The sequence below is a fragment of the Zingiber officinale genome, chromosome 4A (genome assembly GCF_018446385.1).
Source record: "Zingiber officinale cultivar Zhangliang chromosome 4A, Zo_v1.1, whole genome shotgun sequence".
Taxonomy (NCBI): Eukaryota; Viridiplantae; Streptophyta; class Magnoliopsida; order Zingiberales; family Zingiberaceae; genus Zingiber; species Zingiber officinale.
Genome location: NC_055992.1, coordinates 133,943,936 through 133,961,036, shown reverse-complemented (window position 1 = coordinate 133,961,036; position 17,101 = coordinate 133,943,936). Strand labels below are relative to the sequence as shown.

The window sequence follows — 17,101 nt, the reverse complement described above, 5'->3', positions numbered from 1 at the left end:
TTTTCTCAATCAACCCAAACATGTTTGTTTTTTCTTAAAAAATAATTCAAAAATATTTGTGCCATAGCAAAAGCAAAGGACATGGATGCAACCTTCTATAAGGAAAAAAAAACTATGTAGCTTAAGTTAAATAATTAATTTATTAAATGCTCATTCAATGTCAAAACCTTTATGATATTTTAATATATATATTAAATAATATATATTATATATAATATTGTAATTAGTTATAAAAAATAAATCATAGAGTTTTTTTTTAAAAAAAATATTTTGAAAATGAAGTTATTTACTTATATATGCAAGAACACGGACAAGTAGTCGCACTTACTCGCATAATTTGGAAGTTAGTGATTGGTTTCAGATGTGGGACCGCTGGATAATCTTGACGTTAGAAACGTGGTGTGTTAATCGGGTAAGAGACTGTTAGTGTGATACTGGCCGATGAATGCGGTGAGCTCACCGCTCAGAGGCCATGGTTTAATGGGGCTCCACTTCGGATACTTAACGGCGGCGTTAGTTGAGGAGTTAAAGAGGAGGGCGCTATAAATAGCGTAAGTGCGTAACAGAGCTCAACGACGTCACCGGCCGGAGCCTGTGCAAGGAGGTGAACGGGCTTAGGCGGTGGCCGTCGCGGCCGTCGCGGATCGAAGGAGGCGAAGGAGGAAGCGAGCTAGGCGAGACGAATCGGAGGCGAGATTCCAAGGCATTGACTTCAAGCTCCCCTCCCTTTGCTGGTCTCTCGGTTAGGTCTTAATCTTTTCGATCGAAGCTTTCGCGGTCTCTCGTAAGTTTCAAATGGATATTTGACTTTGATCTGGATCTTCTTCTTCATCTCCTTTTCGTAAGTTTGTCGAGATAAATGTTTTTATTTTCTGGGGCATTATGTGATTCGACGGAACGATCGTCGGAAACTTTGCTTTCTTCTTCTTCTTCTTCGTCTTCTTAGTGTTGTAAATAAATAAGATAATGTTCTGATCTTCGTTCCATTTCGATGGTGTGTTGCTCAATCATTCCTCTATTGTTGTTCCACTCTGCCGTTGTTTGCGTTACGTCATTGCCATCACGGTCAGTATTTGCACGGTTCTCATTCGCTGATGTTTACTTCCTGTCGATATCAACAAGTATACATCTTCGAAACGAGTACTTACAAAAATTAGAGGCCTTTCATCTTATTGGAGGCGACTTGAGCTTGTTCAACGCATTAAAATTGCATAAACGAATGCTTCAGAGAGGCATGGAATGGACTAGTTTAAATTATCATGCCTTGCATCTATTGAATGCTTCAAACTGAATAATTACCAACAACACAACATTAATTCTGCAGAACTCTTTGTGGAACTTATTCTGTAATTATATTGCCTTAGATATTACTTACTCTGCCGCATCAACTTCTCCTGGAAATTTTGGTAAGCTGAAATCTCTCTTCACAATTCTGAAAGATACATTGCTTTAACACAGGCTTCTGTGAGGTAACAAGAATCAACATGGAACATCTATTGTACTGGTTCTATGCCGTAGCACAAAATATACTCAAAATCTCTTATTGTAAAGCTGCAGTCTTTTTTTCCTTTTTTTAAGGATTGTAAATATATGCTTCATTTACCTTAGAGTTCGTTTCCTTTTTATGCTTCTTTGCGTGCTTGAGATAATTAAAGTATGCTATTGATAACAACTTTACTTGTCCACTTAACTATAACTTTTTAAAAGATGAAGATGGACATAACTTTTCTCTTTCAATCAAAGGCTTATTCAGAAGTAATATGAAAGGGCCAACTTGATAGGAGATGCTCACTGGTGTGAAGATAATGTTTTATTTGCGATCCATGCTCTTTTTCCTTTCTACGGGGTGTTTTCCTGGATAACAAATTACTTTGTCAATAGGAAATTCTTCTATTTTTTTTAGCTCTGCTTTTCAGTTGAAGGTAATCTTGTTATGAATGTCCTTGCTTAGCTATCTGCACTGATGTGCCTATTTCTGTCTACTCTTTGCAATCCTGTTCAAAAACTTTATCTATATCAATTTTTTTGTTTTTGTTACAGACAAATGGGTAAGGAAGTTGCAAAAGTGGTAGCTTCTTTTAGACAATTAGAATCTCGTTGGCCGCCTAAGAACAATTCGGATCAAGTAGCTTATTCTAGCAAACCTTCTGTGATTCGAGAGTTTAAAGAAGACATTAGCGGCATAAAAGGGAATGAAAATTCCCACCTGGTACAAGATGATACAACAGTGACTACTGATAAAAAATCAGAATCTCTTTGCTCACCCAAGAGTAACTCTAATCAAGTGAATTGTTGCCAACCCTCTGCAACTCTAGTGTCAAATGAAGCTACTAATGGCATAAAATACCATGAAAAATCCAATCAAGGACAAGAATTGCCGAGTAAGCAAGTTGCTGAAGTGGTTACTGATAAAAGTCCAGAATCAAATTGTGCACCCAAGAATAACTCCAATCAAGATTCTAGCCAACTTCAATCTCTTTGTGCACCCAAGGGTAATTCCAATCAAGATTCCAGCCAACTTCATGAAACTCCAGGGTCAAAAAATGCTATCTGTGATATGAGAGATAATGAAACTTCTCTTCAAGAACAAGAAGTGCCTGACATTAGAAATATAAGTTTTGATCAGGTGGGATCAGCGAATAAGCATGCCGCTCAGAAATTAAATCAGAAGGTAGCTGCATCAAAGTCAGATAATGTTGGAAAAGCACAATCTCACTGCCTTGTTCCTCATCCCTGCACTCTTGCAATTGTAAAGCATCATGCTTCTGTTGCTGAAGCAAGTGGAAGCTTAAACAAACCTGTGAAAGCACATAATTCACACTTGGCAAGCATTGTAAGGAACCCTCGCTTATTTTTGCTTCTCACTTGACATGCTTATTTTACTTCTTACTCATCTTGAATTCCGGATCTGGTTCTTGAAGTCATTCATATGCGGGACAGATTTAAGTTGTACCATGATCTTTCATGTGATAAATTTGAGTTCTTCCATCTGCTGCTTTCTTAATATGACTTTTTTCCTTGTATTTGGTTTATAACATTAAAATATAAAATTTTTGTGTTTGACAATCGATATACTCTCTATATGGTATCCAAACGCCCACTGATCCATACTGTTGAGTGTCTAGTCCAATTGTTTCATGTACTAGAGAGAATTTTAATTGTACTTTCATTGCTTACTTTATTCATGGAAGTATGAATTCTTTGTTTGTTACCAATGCAGAGTAATTCATCTCTTACACATGGGAAAGCTTTGCAACCTGATAAGAAAATGCATCACCATAACACTGACGATTCTTGCTCTGTTGCTTCTTCATATCCTTCTGCTACTTCTACTTCTAACTGCATCATTTAGAATCGTATATTAGTTTTCCTCAACTATTTTATAGAACTGCAGCTTCTTTCAGATCATTGAAAGGAAGGAGAACTATCGGAAATGCTCCTTCCTTTAAATGTAGCGAGCGTGCAGAAAAGCGGAAAGAAGTACTATTTCAATCCCTTTACTGCTAATTGATTATTATCATGAAGCTTAAATCCACATAATTTTTATATCTTCCCTTTTTCCTTCTTCAGTACTACACAAAATTAGAACAGAAACACCGGGCTATGGAAGCAGAGAAACTGCAAATTGAGGCTAGAATTAAGGTATGCTTTAATTTTTATAATATTGAATTCTTAGCCATGATTGAAGTTGATACTGATACAGATAGTCATGTAGATTGTTATGTGGAAAAGAGTTCATTAGTGAAGCTAGATAAGTAGCAATAAACTAAATTAATATTACCTTTGGTTTTCAGTTGGAGTCGTGATTCATTATATGTTCTGAATTCTCTTATATTTTCTAGGAAGAGCAAGACACTGCTCTTAAGGAATTCAGAAAAAACTTGATTGTTAAGGCAAACCCTTTACCTAGCTTTTACGCAAAAGGTCCTCCACCGAAGGCTGAACTAAAGAAGGTACTCGTCTAAACTTTGTAAATGATGTTTAGTACTTACTATTTAAGTAGAATGTTGAAATCAAAGAAGTAATGGAATAGTGAATGCTAACTTTTATGATGGAACTTCAAAGTTCATGAATTCAATTAGCTTAATTTCCCTACTGCTAGATATTTGTCATTTGCTTAAATTTCAAATAGCTTGTGCTTGTCTTACACATCATCTTGCATTACTAATTACTGAATTTTACTTATTCATCTTGCATTACTAATTACTGAATTTTACTTATTCATGGAGGTTTTGCCCATCGTTATAGAAACCAAATTGGAGCCTGACTAGACAAACTAATTGGTCTAACCAACCCAGATTAATCAGTATAATTGCATATCATCAAAAATCTATACCTATAAAAAAAAACACAATTGTTCATAAACCTATGTTAAAAGAAGTGCAAAAATCAAAAGAGTCTCTTTTTATTGGAATTGTCAAAGGGCCGTGCTTCTTTTTCATTTATTATCAAAAAGACACTCCATCCTGTCTATATACATTTTTCTTTTCAAAACTGTTTTTATTTTTGACATTGTTGTAGATGCTACACAATTTAGCAGCTATAATCCCATAACTGCTACGTTATAGTAGTTACGATTATACAATTATAACAGTCACGACTTCGTAGCTACTACAAGTACACAATTGTAGTATCTATGATCTCGTGGCTGCTACAATATAATACTAATTAATATTAATAGAAAATCTATGTTGTAACAACTATGATTCGCAACTATTATAATTTGATGTTGATGAAACATCTATATTACAAGAATTATGAATTTGCTATAATACAGTATTATTAGTGTTGATCATAGTCGAAGTGTTGCTATAATATAATGTTGACCAGAAATGAAATACTTATATTATAGCAGTTATAAACTATAACTACTATAACATAATTTATTGTTAAAGTTGGAAGTATTTATGTTGCAACAACTATGAATTCCTCTACGATAGCGCAAAAAATAAAGATAGTTTCGGAAAATAAAATATACTGACATGGGATGAGACATCATTTTGATATTAAATGAAAAAAAGATGTCCCTTTATTATTCCAATAAAAATAGACGCCCTTTTAATTTTTTCTCTTAAAAGAATAACAATTTATTTGCACATAAAGGAATAAAGAAGTAAGTTTTGAAAATCACCAAGTTCTTACAGTTCTGCAAAAACTGGATAGTCGGATCACTTCTTTGCACATCCGATCCGCAAAACTAATCTGAGTCAGAGAGGTATCTTCCAGCCTTTTAGTTCTAACCAGTGGCCTTAGTTTAAATTTTCATAATTATGGTTTTGTCAATGATGAGCCATTTAGATGCTTTGTTTATAATCTCACAATAATCACACTTTAAGCAAGAGGTCCAATTATATCATAGTCAAAACTTATTGTCAGATCAAACCAAATAAAATGTAGGGAAAAAAAAACATTCTTCAGTAGTGAATATTGAAAGTTCTCTTCATGAGTAAGCTTATTAGTTGAGCCATTTTGTTTGCAACCAAGGTGCCTCCTACTCGCGCTAAGTCACCCAAGTTCTCTAGAAGGCAGAGTTTCAGTGATGCCAATCCATTGCAAGGCGAAAAGTATGGTGGAGCTTGTGACCGGCTCCATCGGCACGACTTGTGCCCTATTGTGAAATCTTCCAAAAGCTTGCCAAACAGTCCCAAGGCTGTTAAAGGCAAAGGTACCAAAACAAATGAGGGCTCCAAACTCTCCACACTAAGCACAGCAAACTAGATCACCAACAATGTCACTGTGCAAACATAAAGCTTGCTTTCTAAACTTTTCTTTCCTCAATTAGTTACATTTCTCATGTTACACAGTCACAGACAACAGCATAATTATTGGAGATTAAGATTTCATTAAAAAAATAAGATTGAGACTTAATGATGTGGGGATTTCTGAAGGTGTTGGGTGCTGTAAATTATTTAAGTTGTATGTGTTCACAGACATTGATGTAATTTATGTGAAATTATTTCAGTCCATAGCGTTTGCCTAATTGTGAAGACAGATGTCAGTGCAGTTGGAATAATTGCTGAAGTTCGATTTAATTTTTTTTATAAGTTTAAATTTAATTCATTTAGATATTATCAAACTTTTAATTTGAATTTTTTGATTATTTAAAACTTTTATATGTTGATTGGATAGTGATGAATATAATTTATAAGTCTTAATCATAAAATATTTATGACTATTGCTCATGAACATTCTCAACCTTTCATGAATGTTAGGTTGGGTTCCCTAAACTGACATTGTTTATTTAAATATTTTTAGTAAATAAAATTGAGAGAATAATCCTTCTATAGCAGTTTATATTCCAAATTCATTTTACAATAAAAACATTCATTATTCATAAAAGGGGTCACTGCTCTTGCCAACTTCGAATGTAATAAGTAACTCACAGGGGTCATTTATAATATCTAACCATCAAATTTCAATAAAAGAGTGGCTGTCCCATAAAAACTAAACATCACCCAAAGATAATCAAGGGTTTTAGCAGAGAACGAGAGACAGAACAACTCTAAGCTTTATTGTGGAGGAAAATATACCTTATCTACTTTGAAGTGACCAGCATAAATATGAAAAATACATCAGAAAGTGAAAAAGAAAACATAATTCTTTTTAAAAAATCGGTTTCGAGAGAGATAGTTTCGTGAAAGAGAGATGTTAGACACCCATTTTGACGAATAATGATGACTGATGAACCTGTATTTGAAATCTAGCCCTTGCAATTCCTTGTGAAACCACTTCAATGCCCCAAGCTGAGATGGAGCCTTACTCTAAGATGAGGAGGTGGACTTCTGCTTTTGCTTGGTCTACAACGTACCTGTGCACCTATTTCGACTCGAACCCATTTAAGTGAAAATGATAAGGCCATTAGTAGTGTCAACTAATCAAATTCAATCCCAAGGAAACAATGATCATGAATGAGATCCTCTGCATCCATGCTCGTATCATTCAACTCTATGTTGATGTTTTCGACGTCAATAACCACATTTGCAGGCCCGACCAGCTTGTCATCTATCACAATAGTGCAATTGATGTAGGCGTCATCTTTTGGTGGCTGGTTTAACAAGCTTGACTTTGGAATTGAAATTCCCTTCTGTGAGCAGCAGTGTTTATGCAATGACAGGACAAGACGATGCTTTCGACCAATCAGCTCTGCTACATAATCCATTGCACCGATGGCAAGAGCATGGCGTACGCGAGTGGACGATACCTGACCTTTGTCATCTGTGTTTATCCATCTGAATGCTCCATTGTATGATCGCTGAGTTTTGTCCATAACAGGGCTTACGATAAATGCACTCAGACCATATTCCTTGCAGAGTCTCACTAACTCTGATGCATCACCAGAGGCTTTGTATCCGAATCTGTAATTCGCACCTGAAGCAAATGACGTGCGAGTTTTAATACATGATTATCCCTTTTTTCCTTTTCAAATCGAAATGTGGTCATGTTATACCTGCAACTACTCCACTTACTTTGAGATCCTTCGACAACCTTTCAACAAATTGCCTTGGAGTGAGATGCCTGACATTTGAAAACTGGACACTGTATTCCAGGGGCACTTCATTACCACAATAAGGAGCCCATGAAGAAAGAACCCGCTTCCTGTCACAATTCGCAACAATAGGAGGCCTGTGCAAATGTTCGAGAAAGCTTCAATATAGCTGGAACCAAAATAAGTAACCGAAAACGCAATAGAAAGTAGTACAGAAATATCTGAATATATATGCCTATCTGAATAGTAGACAAAAGATTAAAAAGAGTAAATCTGAATTTTCCACAGTTTGCACACAAAGAAAGGCATTGGTAGAAAATATTATCAGATGAAATTGCTGACCTTGGTTCCCAACCAAGTACTTCTCCGATTCCAACAAATGAAAGAAGGAAAGGAGTGCCAGCTTTTGATGCTTGTATTGCAAGTTCTCGATGACCAATGTGAAGAGCATCAAACTTGCCTAAGGCGACTATACCTCCTGCAAGAGGGTGGCCAAGAAACCATAAGAAATGTGTGTATGTTTAATTTATCCGAAGGCAAGTACAGACAACATTCTACTCTACTTCAGTAAATAACTCGGCATAGTACAACAACTTGCATAAAGTGGAAAAGCTAAGAAGGAAACATGACATGAAAAACTTATACTGGAAGTTTCTAGTATACTGCATCTATTATATTTAGGTAGGCTTTCCACCTTGACAGTTCAAGTCGCTTGTATAAGCATACAATACCCTGTGAATGTTTACAAAATCTAGACGACTTTTATTGCATTTATGTTTGAATCAAGGAATCTATGTTTCATTAGTTTTCCTATGGGTTCTAGTTTTTTTAATATACGATATTCATTTCAGGTTTTTATCAAAAACAAACAAAAAAGCTAAACAATATGTCACAAGCATATATGCTATATCAATAATATACGTTGGATAAAAATATAACATGTATTATACATTGGAAAAACCTGAAAAACCTATAAACACACAATTGAATTGAATTGATTTTTCAGTTTCGGAGTTAGGATTTTTAAATAATCAGAATCAATTTATTTGGGCACAGTTTTTCAACAAATCTGACTCAACCCAACCCCGTTCCATCCCTATCAATCATCAAAACCTGTATTAGCATTCTAATGACAGTAAATTAATAAAGAACTCTCTGACTAAACTTTGCATGGTAATTGGTAGATAAATTTCTTGTATATAAAAATGAAAGTATTCTTTGTCATATTTAAGTATTTACCTACCAATCACGCACTCTTGATCTGCTCCACAATCAATGAGAAACTTATCTTTCTGTATTTCTTCACCACATAAGCTTGTTTCCTCTGGACGATTAGAACTGAAAGCTTTTGCTGCAGAATGTTGTGCAACAACATGCATGGGCGCATGCTTCCTTCTGAAACAAGAATGACACCTGCGAACAAGTGGTAAAAGTGTGGAATGCATATAAACTTTAATCATTATTTTGTTAGCAACTACCGGACTGCTACTTACAGATATAAAGCATAACATCTAACTAAATTAGCATTAAGATAAAAGAATCAATAATAAAAGTGACAATCTTATTTGAGATCATAAATAACAAGGATGCAATTTGCAATATGAAGATTTATTGGAATCAGGCAAATGGATAAAAACTTCAAATCAAGGAATCGCAAATTATCCAACTTACCTTCATATGGAGTTCAAAAGCGCTATTTCTAGTGAAGAAAACAGCAACATGAGAAAAAAAAAATCAATAATTCCGATTGTAGCTGGAGCCTAAAATATTAAGCACAAGATATCGAAGTAATTAGTTCATCAGGCAATCGTAGGCCTGCCATAGTATGACTAATAAACTTGCTTGGTGGCTATTTCCCTAAAAATGAGTTGGAAATCACAAAGCTGTTCTTACAATGCTTTGCCAATTTAAGAGTGATGGTATAGGCCTGAGAAGATGCCTTGTTGACAGTTTTCTGTCAAATTCAAAACACTAATAGAAAGGATCACTAGATTTGTCCATGGATAAGTTGGTATCTTTTGAAACAAGTGAGGATCATCCAATTTGACCAAACTAGTGCTTTTTCGAGAGAGAAAAAAGTATTTATGGAAATCCCGATTACCATATTCTTTTTGAGAGAAAAAGGTATTGACATCTTACCAAAAGCACAATGGGAAAAGTCATACTTCAGAGAAGAGGTAGAGAGCTTATGTTCTTTCTCACATTTCATTGCCCAAAAAAATTCGTTATTTGTTTTTATTTATCTGGATTCCACAATAACTCGTAGCTAAGCCACTAATATCGTTATTCAGTTATCATCATAGTAAAAGTTATGATCCAGTTGATTTCCACAGCGGGAGAACCGCTAAGAAAGAAGGAAAAAAGTAGGCCTATTTGACGCCGCCCCAATTGATTTCCACAGCAATGCAACAAACAGACAAAAACGTGCATACTCAATCTAAGTTTATTCAACTCATAAGAAGTAGGAACGTCCGTACTTCACTAGGGTTACCAGATCGAGCATCGAAGAAAAAGGAGCACGGAAGCAAGCAAAAGTACGACCTCTGGCCAAACTATGACTCCGATGTCCAAATCAACTGACAAGTATCCTGTTCGAAAACTTACCACAACTGCCCGGGTAAGAGCTGTGGCCTCGTGGGGGCGCCGCGAGTGGATCGAGGGGAGTTCTGACGCCGGGAAAGCAGAGGCCTGTAGGCGACTGCAGACGGAGGGTGAGCGTTCTGGAAAGAGAACTGGAGGGCGGCGGTGCCGCCCCTTTCCATCGCCCGCGGCCCTTTCTCTCTCTCCCTCTCTCTCTGCCACTCTCTCTGTGCCAACTTCTGGTTCCGGAGGTGATCAGCCGAGGGTTTGGCACCTCATCCGAACCAAAGCCCGAGCCCACGTTGGCCGAGCGAGGTCCGCCCTTGTAACCTAATCCACCGGCGGTTTTTGACCGCTGAAAATATTGCCCAAGCCTCTTAATACTAAGTAAAGGACAAAAATACCCTCCAACCACTAACTTCCATATACGAATAGGTCGATAAACTTGGCTTGACCTAGTTCTGATCTATTGCGTTCATAATATTTTGACGAAGTGGTTTTTATTTTGTTTTTTTTAGCTTAACATTAGTTATCTAATTTATATTGGTTAATTCTGAATGATGGATCTCATCCTATAAAAAATTTTTTTACCGATAATTAAAATAAATTGAGAAGTACTCAGTAAACAATCTATCAGTTCAACATAATAATTATCAATTAAAAAAATTTAATGTATTATAATTGAGACTTGAACTATGAGATGATATTATAGGATCGAAGACATATTTTGGGACCTATTGATGGACAATTCAGTAAAATCCTCTACCGAGTACAAAAAATAATAAGAGAAAAGTGTAACACGTTGCACTTCCTTAAAACAATAATGTAAATATTACCAACACAAGGATGATGAAGTTGTTAGCTCAGGTGTTGGAGTTGGCATGTCTGCAGTTGTCGGGTGAAACAACATTGTAGGACAACAACAGAACGAAGTTGAAGTAGCCGAATGATCCAGAATAAGCATAGAAGAGTGATTTTTTAATACTTATCGAAGACCTCTTTTTATACACCATTGGAGGTGCCTCCGATGGATCAGAGCATCTCCAATGACACTTGTTTGATTCGAGATCTTTGGTTTCTATCCAAGCGAGGGCACCTCCAATGGCTACGAGGTGCCTCCAATGCGCTTTGAGACATCTCCAATGCGCTCCAGGGCACCTCCTCGCAGCGAAACGTTATCCTCATTCTTATCTGCGCAAGGGCGTCTCTATCTTGCTCTAAGGCGCCTTTGCACAGCTCTGAGGCGCATCAAGCACTATTCATCTAAAGTGAACTTTTGCCAACTAACTCCTACAAGACTGTTAGTTCAAATAACAAATAACAGTAAATAATATGTAAAGCAAAGTTAGTACTTGAAATAATATAGAATTATTAATTAGATTTTATCTTACTAATCTAGTCATGCTCTTAGCTTATACTTCCAAAATAGATCTAAACTGGACGAGCGCTTACAATCTCACTAGAACTCGTCCTCACTGGACCACTATTTTGTAGGTTCCCTGACGGCTGGCTAGAGGGGGGGGATGAATAGCCCTGCACAAGTAAACTCAAACCTTTCTCGACATTTCAAACTAAATTAAGAAAACACTTGTTTAATAACAAAAAGTAAAAACATAAACAAAAAACAAAGGCAAGAGAATTTACTAGGTTTCAAATAAGAGGATTGTTAATCTTAGACAAATGAAGTTCACTCAAATCTTCTTTAGGCGGAGTAGCCTCTTTACAACGTTGACAGCTTACAAAAGTAGTAAAACAAAAAGACGTCGTTTACTAGTGTAGTTCTAAGCTACTGGGATCAAGGTTGTATTTATAGCATTAATCGGGGCGCCTGGAAGGGTTCCAGACGCCTGGACGCGGATAGAACTTTATCCTCATCAAACCGGATTACAACAAGTGGTGTTTCGATAAGTTTTTTGGTCTGGGAGCTTGGACCAAGTTCGGGCGCTCGGACTAGGTTGAACTAGCCCGCGACCGCGGGCTTACACTCAGGGCGCTCTGGTTGCCCTGGGTGATCCGGGCACCCAAACCAGAGTCAACTCCCGATTGACTTTCTATCCGGGTCTTCTGCTCTAATTTTGCTTGCTTAGGTGATTTCAGCTATTCGGAATAGGGTTCACTCGAATTCATTTTAGATTATTCTTGAACAGTCTTCTGCTCTGGCTTCTCGTCCCTCAGAAACGTCGTGTGCCTCCTTTTTATCCACCAGCGTACTCTTCCGCATGCAGTGCCTTGTCCCTCGGACGCATTGAGCTCGTCGGCTCTCTCTCGTGTCGTGCTTCTCACTAGCTGTGTCTTTCGCTCAACCTCCTATGCTCCTAAGTGTTGGTGCAATTTCCAGTAGGTCAAGGTTGACCTAGTTGACCAAGCGTAAACCTTGGTAATGGTTTCGATGTTTGACAATACAGAAAGACATGTAGACATGGACAATGCAGGTGCAGTTATCCATGCGGAGAGATACTGATCAGGGTCTGATCAGGTTGGATGAAGAAGAGTCAAGTAGGTCAAGGTTGACCGGATACTTGACTGGGAAGTCCTAACTGGGATGTTAGGCAGTTCGGGAAATCCTGGTGAGTGAAGTCAGGTGAAAATCCTAGTGAGTGAAGCTAGGTGAAAGTGAAAGTCCTGGTGAGTGAAGCCAGGCAGTTGGAGAAAGTCCTGGTGAGTGAAGCCAGGAAACCCTGGTGAGTAAAGCCAGGTAAAAGACCTAGTGAGTGAAGCTAGGCAGTTTAGAAGTCCTGGTGAGTGAAGCCAGGCAAGGGAAATCCAAATGGGTCAAGGTTGACCAGACATCTGGTGAAAAGTCCAAGCAGGGAGCTTGGCACGGGAAAAGTCCAAGTATGGAGACTTGGCACGGAGAAGACCAAGATGGAGACTTGGCACGGAAAGTCGGAGAGGGCTCGGTAGCTCGTTCTCTGGACCGGACGAAGTCAGAGAGGGCTCGGTAGCTCGTTCTCCAGACTGTGGTCAGAGAGGGCTGGACTGGACGAAGTCGAGAGGGCTCGGTAGCTCGTTCTCGGGACCAAGTAGGGTTTAGGGTGGGAGCTCTAAACCGGATCGATCGATGATACTGGGTTATCGATCGGTCGGTGACCGATCGGTAAAAGTATTTTGCTTATCGATCGGTCGCCAGACCGATCGGTGATCGATCAATAGCATACGGTGAAGTTCCTGATCGGTCTGCAGATCAGGAGACGATCGAAGGAGATCACCTTCGGGAGGAAAGGTCCGATCGGTCATGGGACCGATCAGGAAAGACCGATCGGTCTCCATGACCGATCGGGAAGGCCTGATCGGTCTTGTGACCGATCAGGACCCTTGTGGACCGATCAGGATGAATCATCTATTAACTAAGGGAGAGTTGCCCTCTTCTTCTTCGCGGTGGATGCGGTATAAAAGAGGCCGAGGGCTTCTAAGTGCAACTTCTTCTCCTAGCTTCGCTTATTACTTCTTCTTCTTCTTCTTCAAGTTCTTCCTCTTCTTGAGCTCTTCGTTCCTGAAGCTTTTGTGAGCTTCCACTCGGCTAGGACCGGTTCCTGCTGTTGTTGTTGTGGTTGGAAGCTGCTGCTTCATCCAGTCGAAGAGAAGGCAAGTAAGCGAAGGTGTTTCATACATTTGTATTGTATTTTGCTTCTTGCTGCTTTCTACTCCTGTATTGCTTTTGCAAAACATTGTGGCGAGGTTTCTCCACCCAGAAGGAGTGATTATTAGCCGGGTTTTCGGGGTCTCATCCACCGACGGATTGGTAGGCTTCGTCCACCTTACGGACACGCCGAGGAGTAGGAGTTTCATCTCCGAACCTCGTTACATCGACGCGTTGAGGTTTGATCTTCTTGTTTTCGTTTCTTGTTTTTATTTTCCGCTGCGCTAACCCTAATTTGTAGAAAGAAACGAATGATTTTGGGGTCGGCTATTCACACCCCCCCTCTCTAGCCGCGATCATCGATCCTAACACTAAGTTCTACACACTTAGACATAAGGTATCAAAATAACAACAGAACCTAACTTGACTTGGTTGATTACATCAAAATCATCACGGAATACTTACAATCTCTTCTTTTTTGATGTGGATCAACTCAAGTTAAATTAGGATAAAACAAAATATTAAATTAAAGACCTTAAATGAATATTCAAGTTTAAAATAGCAGATGTGCAATATTTTGAGAAAAATATACCTCCCTTTTAAACTTAACTTCTAACTCTCCCCCCTTTGATCATATTAAAGTTGAAATTCAAGTCTAAGGAATTTATACTCAAAATTAAAAACAGTGACTTATACTTAGAAAAAATGTTGAAAATTTATATTCAAAATTCTGATTTTTGTAAAAGGAAATTTTCAACAAAAATAATTTAAAAATTATTTTGTTTGCTGAAAAATCATAAAAAATTTTATGAAGGTTAAACAAACATATACAAAGTAGTAATAAAATTTTCATAAGAAAATAACAATAATTTAAGCAGTAATAATTTATTTACTACAGAAGGATGAATTTTGCTAATAAATGTTAAAAAATAGTTTAGAGGTTCGAAAAATCTTAAAAAATTTCTGAGAATGTAATAGAGTACATATATTTGTAGAAAAAAAAATTAAATTTTCAAAAATTAAGTATTCAATAAATTTTATTTTAAAAGTTAGCATTTATCTAAATAATTCAAAACTAAATATTTGTTAAAATATTTTGGAAATATTTTGTTTGACAGATAATATTATAAGTTTTTACCGAAAAATATATTTTGTAAAAATAACTCTGCGAAATATTTTTAAATTGAAAACTACAATATCTAAAAAATAAATCATAAAAAAACAATACAATGGTAAAAAAAATTAATTTTTTTAAGATAGGAAATTAAGTCCTTTAGGAAAAATTAATAACTAATTAATTTTGAAGAAATTATATAAAAAAATTATTTTAACACATTAGACAATTAAAACAAATTAAACTTAGAAATATGTACAATTTAAACTAAGCATAATTTTGGAACCCAATCTATTTTTTTTACGGATATATATTTGTTACTTTTCTGATTTGGCCCTTATAAAATCTATAATGCTAATTTAATCCTTTATAGTTCTTAAAATTTAAAGCAAAAAAATTTGGACATTTTAAATTTTCTATTTGTTCTTTCAAATTAGCATTTTCAATTTTTAACTTATCTAGATCCGTTATTAAGCATGATTTTGCTAAGATTTTTTTTATTTCTAAATTTTTCTTTTTCAATTTGTCATTTGAGTTTTCAATTTGCATATTGATATTGACATTGATTTAATACTATAATATAATTAATCATGAGGTAAGAGGTATACTTCACTTATCATGTCAGATCTGAAGCTTTATTCTCCCCCTGCTTCGCTGTATTCGTTTAAAGTCGCTCCCCCTTTATCGATGTCGGCTTCTGAGGTGCTTTATTCTTTGTGGCTAGCCATCAGTGCTAGTCCAACGTATGCTTCTATTTCTAACTTAGGTGATGAGCTTTCGTCCCAAGTGGCCTTGAGATTCTTATGCTTGTTTTGCTTTGGCCTCTTGTCTTTTTTCTTTTTGAGTTCTGGACAGTCCTCTTTTATGTATCATTCTTTTTGACACTGGTAGTATCGAAACTTTCTTCTATTTCTTGAGTTTGTTCTGCTCTGTATTTCTTTAAATTTGTTAGATTTAAAAAATTTCCTAAATTTTCTTACTATATAAGCTTCTTGGTCTCCTTCCAGATCTGAGTCTGACTCAGGTTCGTCCTTCTTGGTGACTTTTAGTGTCAGGTTATAGCTTGACTCTCTTGTTGTACCTGCACATCGAGTTTTATGTAATTCCAAAGTCAAAAAGAATTCCTCTAGGGTACTTACCTCCAGGTCCTTCGAGATGTAGTAGACATCTATGATTGAAGTCCATTATGAAGTTCTGGGAAAAATATTGAGTGCATATTATATCGAGTCCCGGTTGGTTACCGTTTCGCTGAGGTTGACCAATCTGGTGATCAACTCCTTGATCTTTGCGTGTAGTTCGACTACCTTTTCACCTTTTTCCAAACGGATGTTCATTAGTTTTTTCTGAAGAATGTCCCGTTATGTGAATTTCACTTCGGGTGTTCCTTCGTGAAGTTCCAGGAACTTTTTCCAGAGGACTTTTACTAATATGTAGCTTCCAATGCGATTTACTTCTTGAGGCAGTAATACACTTAATAAGTGATATTCCACTCTACTGTTGGCTATGAAATCCCTTTGCTTCTTGTTCGTTCAGAGATATTCTTCTTTCTCTACGCCTTGTTGATTTTTGTGAACTACAAAGTTGTACTTAATTATTAAAGAATTTCAAAATAAGTTTTTATGAATACATCCATTCGACGTTTCTAGTGTGCGAACTCTCGCTAGAACTTTAGTGAAATGAGGTTTGGTCCGACCATTGATTTTGTTTCGGTCAACGGTTAGTTCTTCTGAAGCATTCTTACTCTGATATCAATTGTAGGTCCCCTGCGATCGACTATAGGAGGGTGAATAGCCCTGCACAAGTAACTCAAACATTTCTCGACGTTTTAAACTAAATCAAGAAAACACTTGTTTAAGAATAAAAAGTAAAGCATAAACTAAAAACAGAGGCAAGAGAATTTACTAGGTTTGCAATCAAAAAATTGCTAATCCTAGACAAATAAAATTCACTCAAATCTTCTTTGGGGTGGAGTAGTCTCTTTACAACGTGGATAGCTTATAAAAGTAGTATAACATGAAAAAGTCATTTACAATTATAGTTCTAAGCTACTGGGATCATGGCTGTATTTATAGCCCTGATTGGGGCACCTAGAAGGGTTCCAGAGGATGTGGATAGAACTTTATTCTCGTCGCACCAGATCGCAACAGAAGGTGTTTCGATAAGTTTTTTGGTCCAGACGCCTAGACCAAGTTTGGGCATCCGGACCTGGTTGAACTAGCCCGCGATCGCGGGCTCGCACCCGAGGCCCCTTGGCTGCCCAGGGTGATCTGGGCGCTCGGACCAGAGTCAACTCACGGTTGACTTTCTGTCCGGGTCTTCTGCTCCGATTTCGTTGACTTGG

General features: G+C 37.0%; 2 protein-coding genes across 3 annotated transcripts; one reads left to right on the top strand and one right to left on the bottom strand.

The window, feature by feature from the left end:
* The first annotated feature begins 530 nt into the window (after nucleotides 1-530).
* On the top strand, nucleotides 531-5,961 carry LOC121971330 (protein WVD2-like 1). 2 transcript variants are annotated; one of them, XM_042522530.1, is made up of 7 exons: nucleotides 531-742; nucleotides 2,041-2,833; nucleotides 3,221-3,312; nucleotides 3,390-3,480; nucleotides 3,571-3,642; nucleotides 3,843-3,953; nucleotides 5,485-5,961. In XM_042522530.1, the coding sequence occupies exons 2-7, from the start codon at nucleotides 2,045-2,047 to the stop codon at nucleotides 5,716-5,718; spliced, it is 1,389 nt and encodes a 462-aa protein (XP_042378464.1). In that variant the 5' UTR covers nucleotides 531-742; nucleotides 2,041-2,044; the 3' UTR covers nucleotides 5,719-5,961. The 2 variants fall into 2 exon arrangements, with proteins under 2 accessions (XP_042378464.1, XP_042378465.1); XM_042522531.1 differs by lacking the exon at nucleotides 531-742 and adding an exon at nucleotides 1,443-1,922.
* A 529-nt stretch (nucleotides 5,962-6,490) lies between these two features.
* On the bottom strand, nucleotides 6,491-10,420 carry LOC121971329 (FAD synthetase, chloroplastic-like). Its single transcript, XM_042522529.1, has 5 exons — nucleotides 10,091-10,420; nucleotides 8,730-8,899; nucleotides 7,829-7,964; nucleotides 7,448-7,623; nucleotides 6,491-7,368 (listed from the first exon to the last, which is right to left on the bottom strand). Exons 1-5 carry the CDS (start codon nucleotides 10,246-10,248, stop codon nucleotides 6,872-6,874), a joined length of 1,137 nt encoding a protein of 378 aa, XP_042378463.1. The 5' UTR covers nucleotides 10,249-10,420; the 3' UTR covers nucleotides 6,491-6,871.
* Nucleotides 10,421-17,101: the final 6,681 nt, after the last annotated feature.

Bases quoted from the DNA above. Each gene is read 5' to 3' on its own strand.
- LOC121971330 (XM_042522530.1), top strand. From the start codon at position 2,045: ATGGGTAAGGAAGTTGCAAAAGTGGTAGCTTCTTTTAGACAATTAGAA. The intron at 3,481-3,570 runs GTACTATTTCAA...TTCCTTCTTCAG, and splicing joins GTGCAGAAAAGCGGAAAGAA to TACTACACAAAATTAGAACA. The intron at 3,954-5,484 runs GTACTCGTCTAA...TTTGCAACCAAG, and splicing joins CGAAGGCTGAACTAAAGAAG to GTGCCTCCTACTCGCGCTAA.
- LOC121971329 (XM_042522529.1), bottom strand. From the start codon at position 10,248: ATGGAAAGGGGCGGCACCGCCGCCCTCCAGTTCTCTTTCCAGAACGCT. The intron at 7,624-7,828 runs GTCAGCAATTTC...ACATTTGCACAG, and splicing joins GTACTTGGTTGGGAACCAAG to GCCTCCTATTGTTGCGAATT. The intron at 7,369-7,447 runs GTATAACATGAC...CATTTGCTTCAG, and splicing joins AGTAAGTGGAGTAGTTGCAG to GTGCGAATTACAGATTCGGA.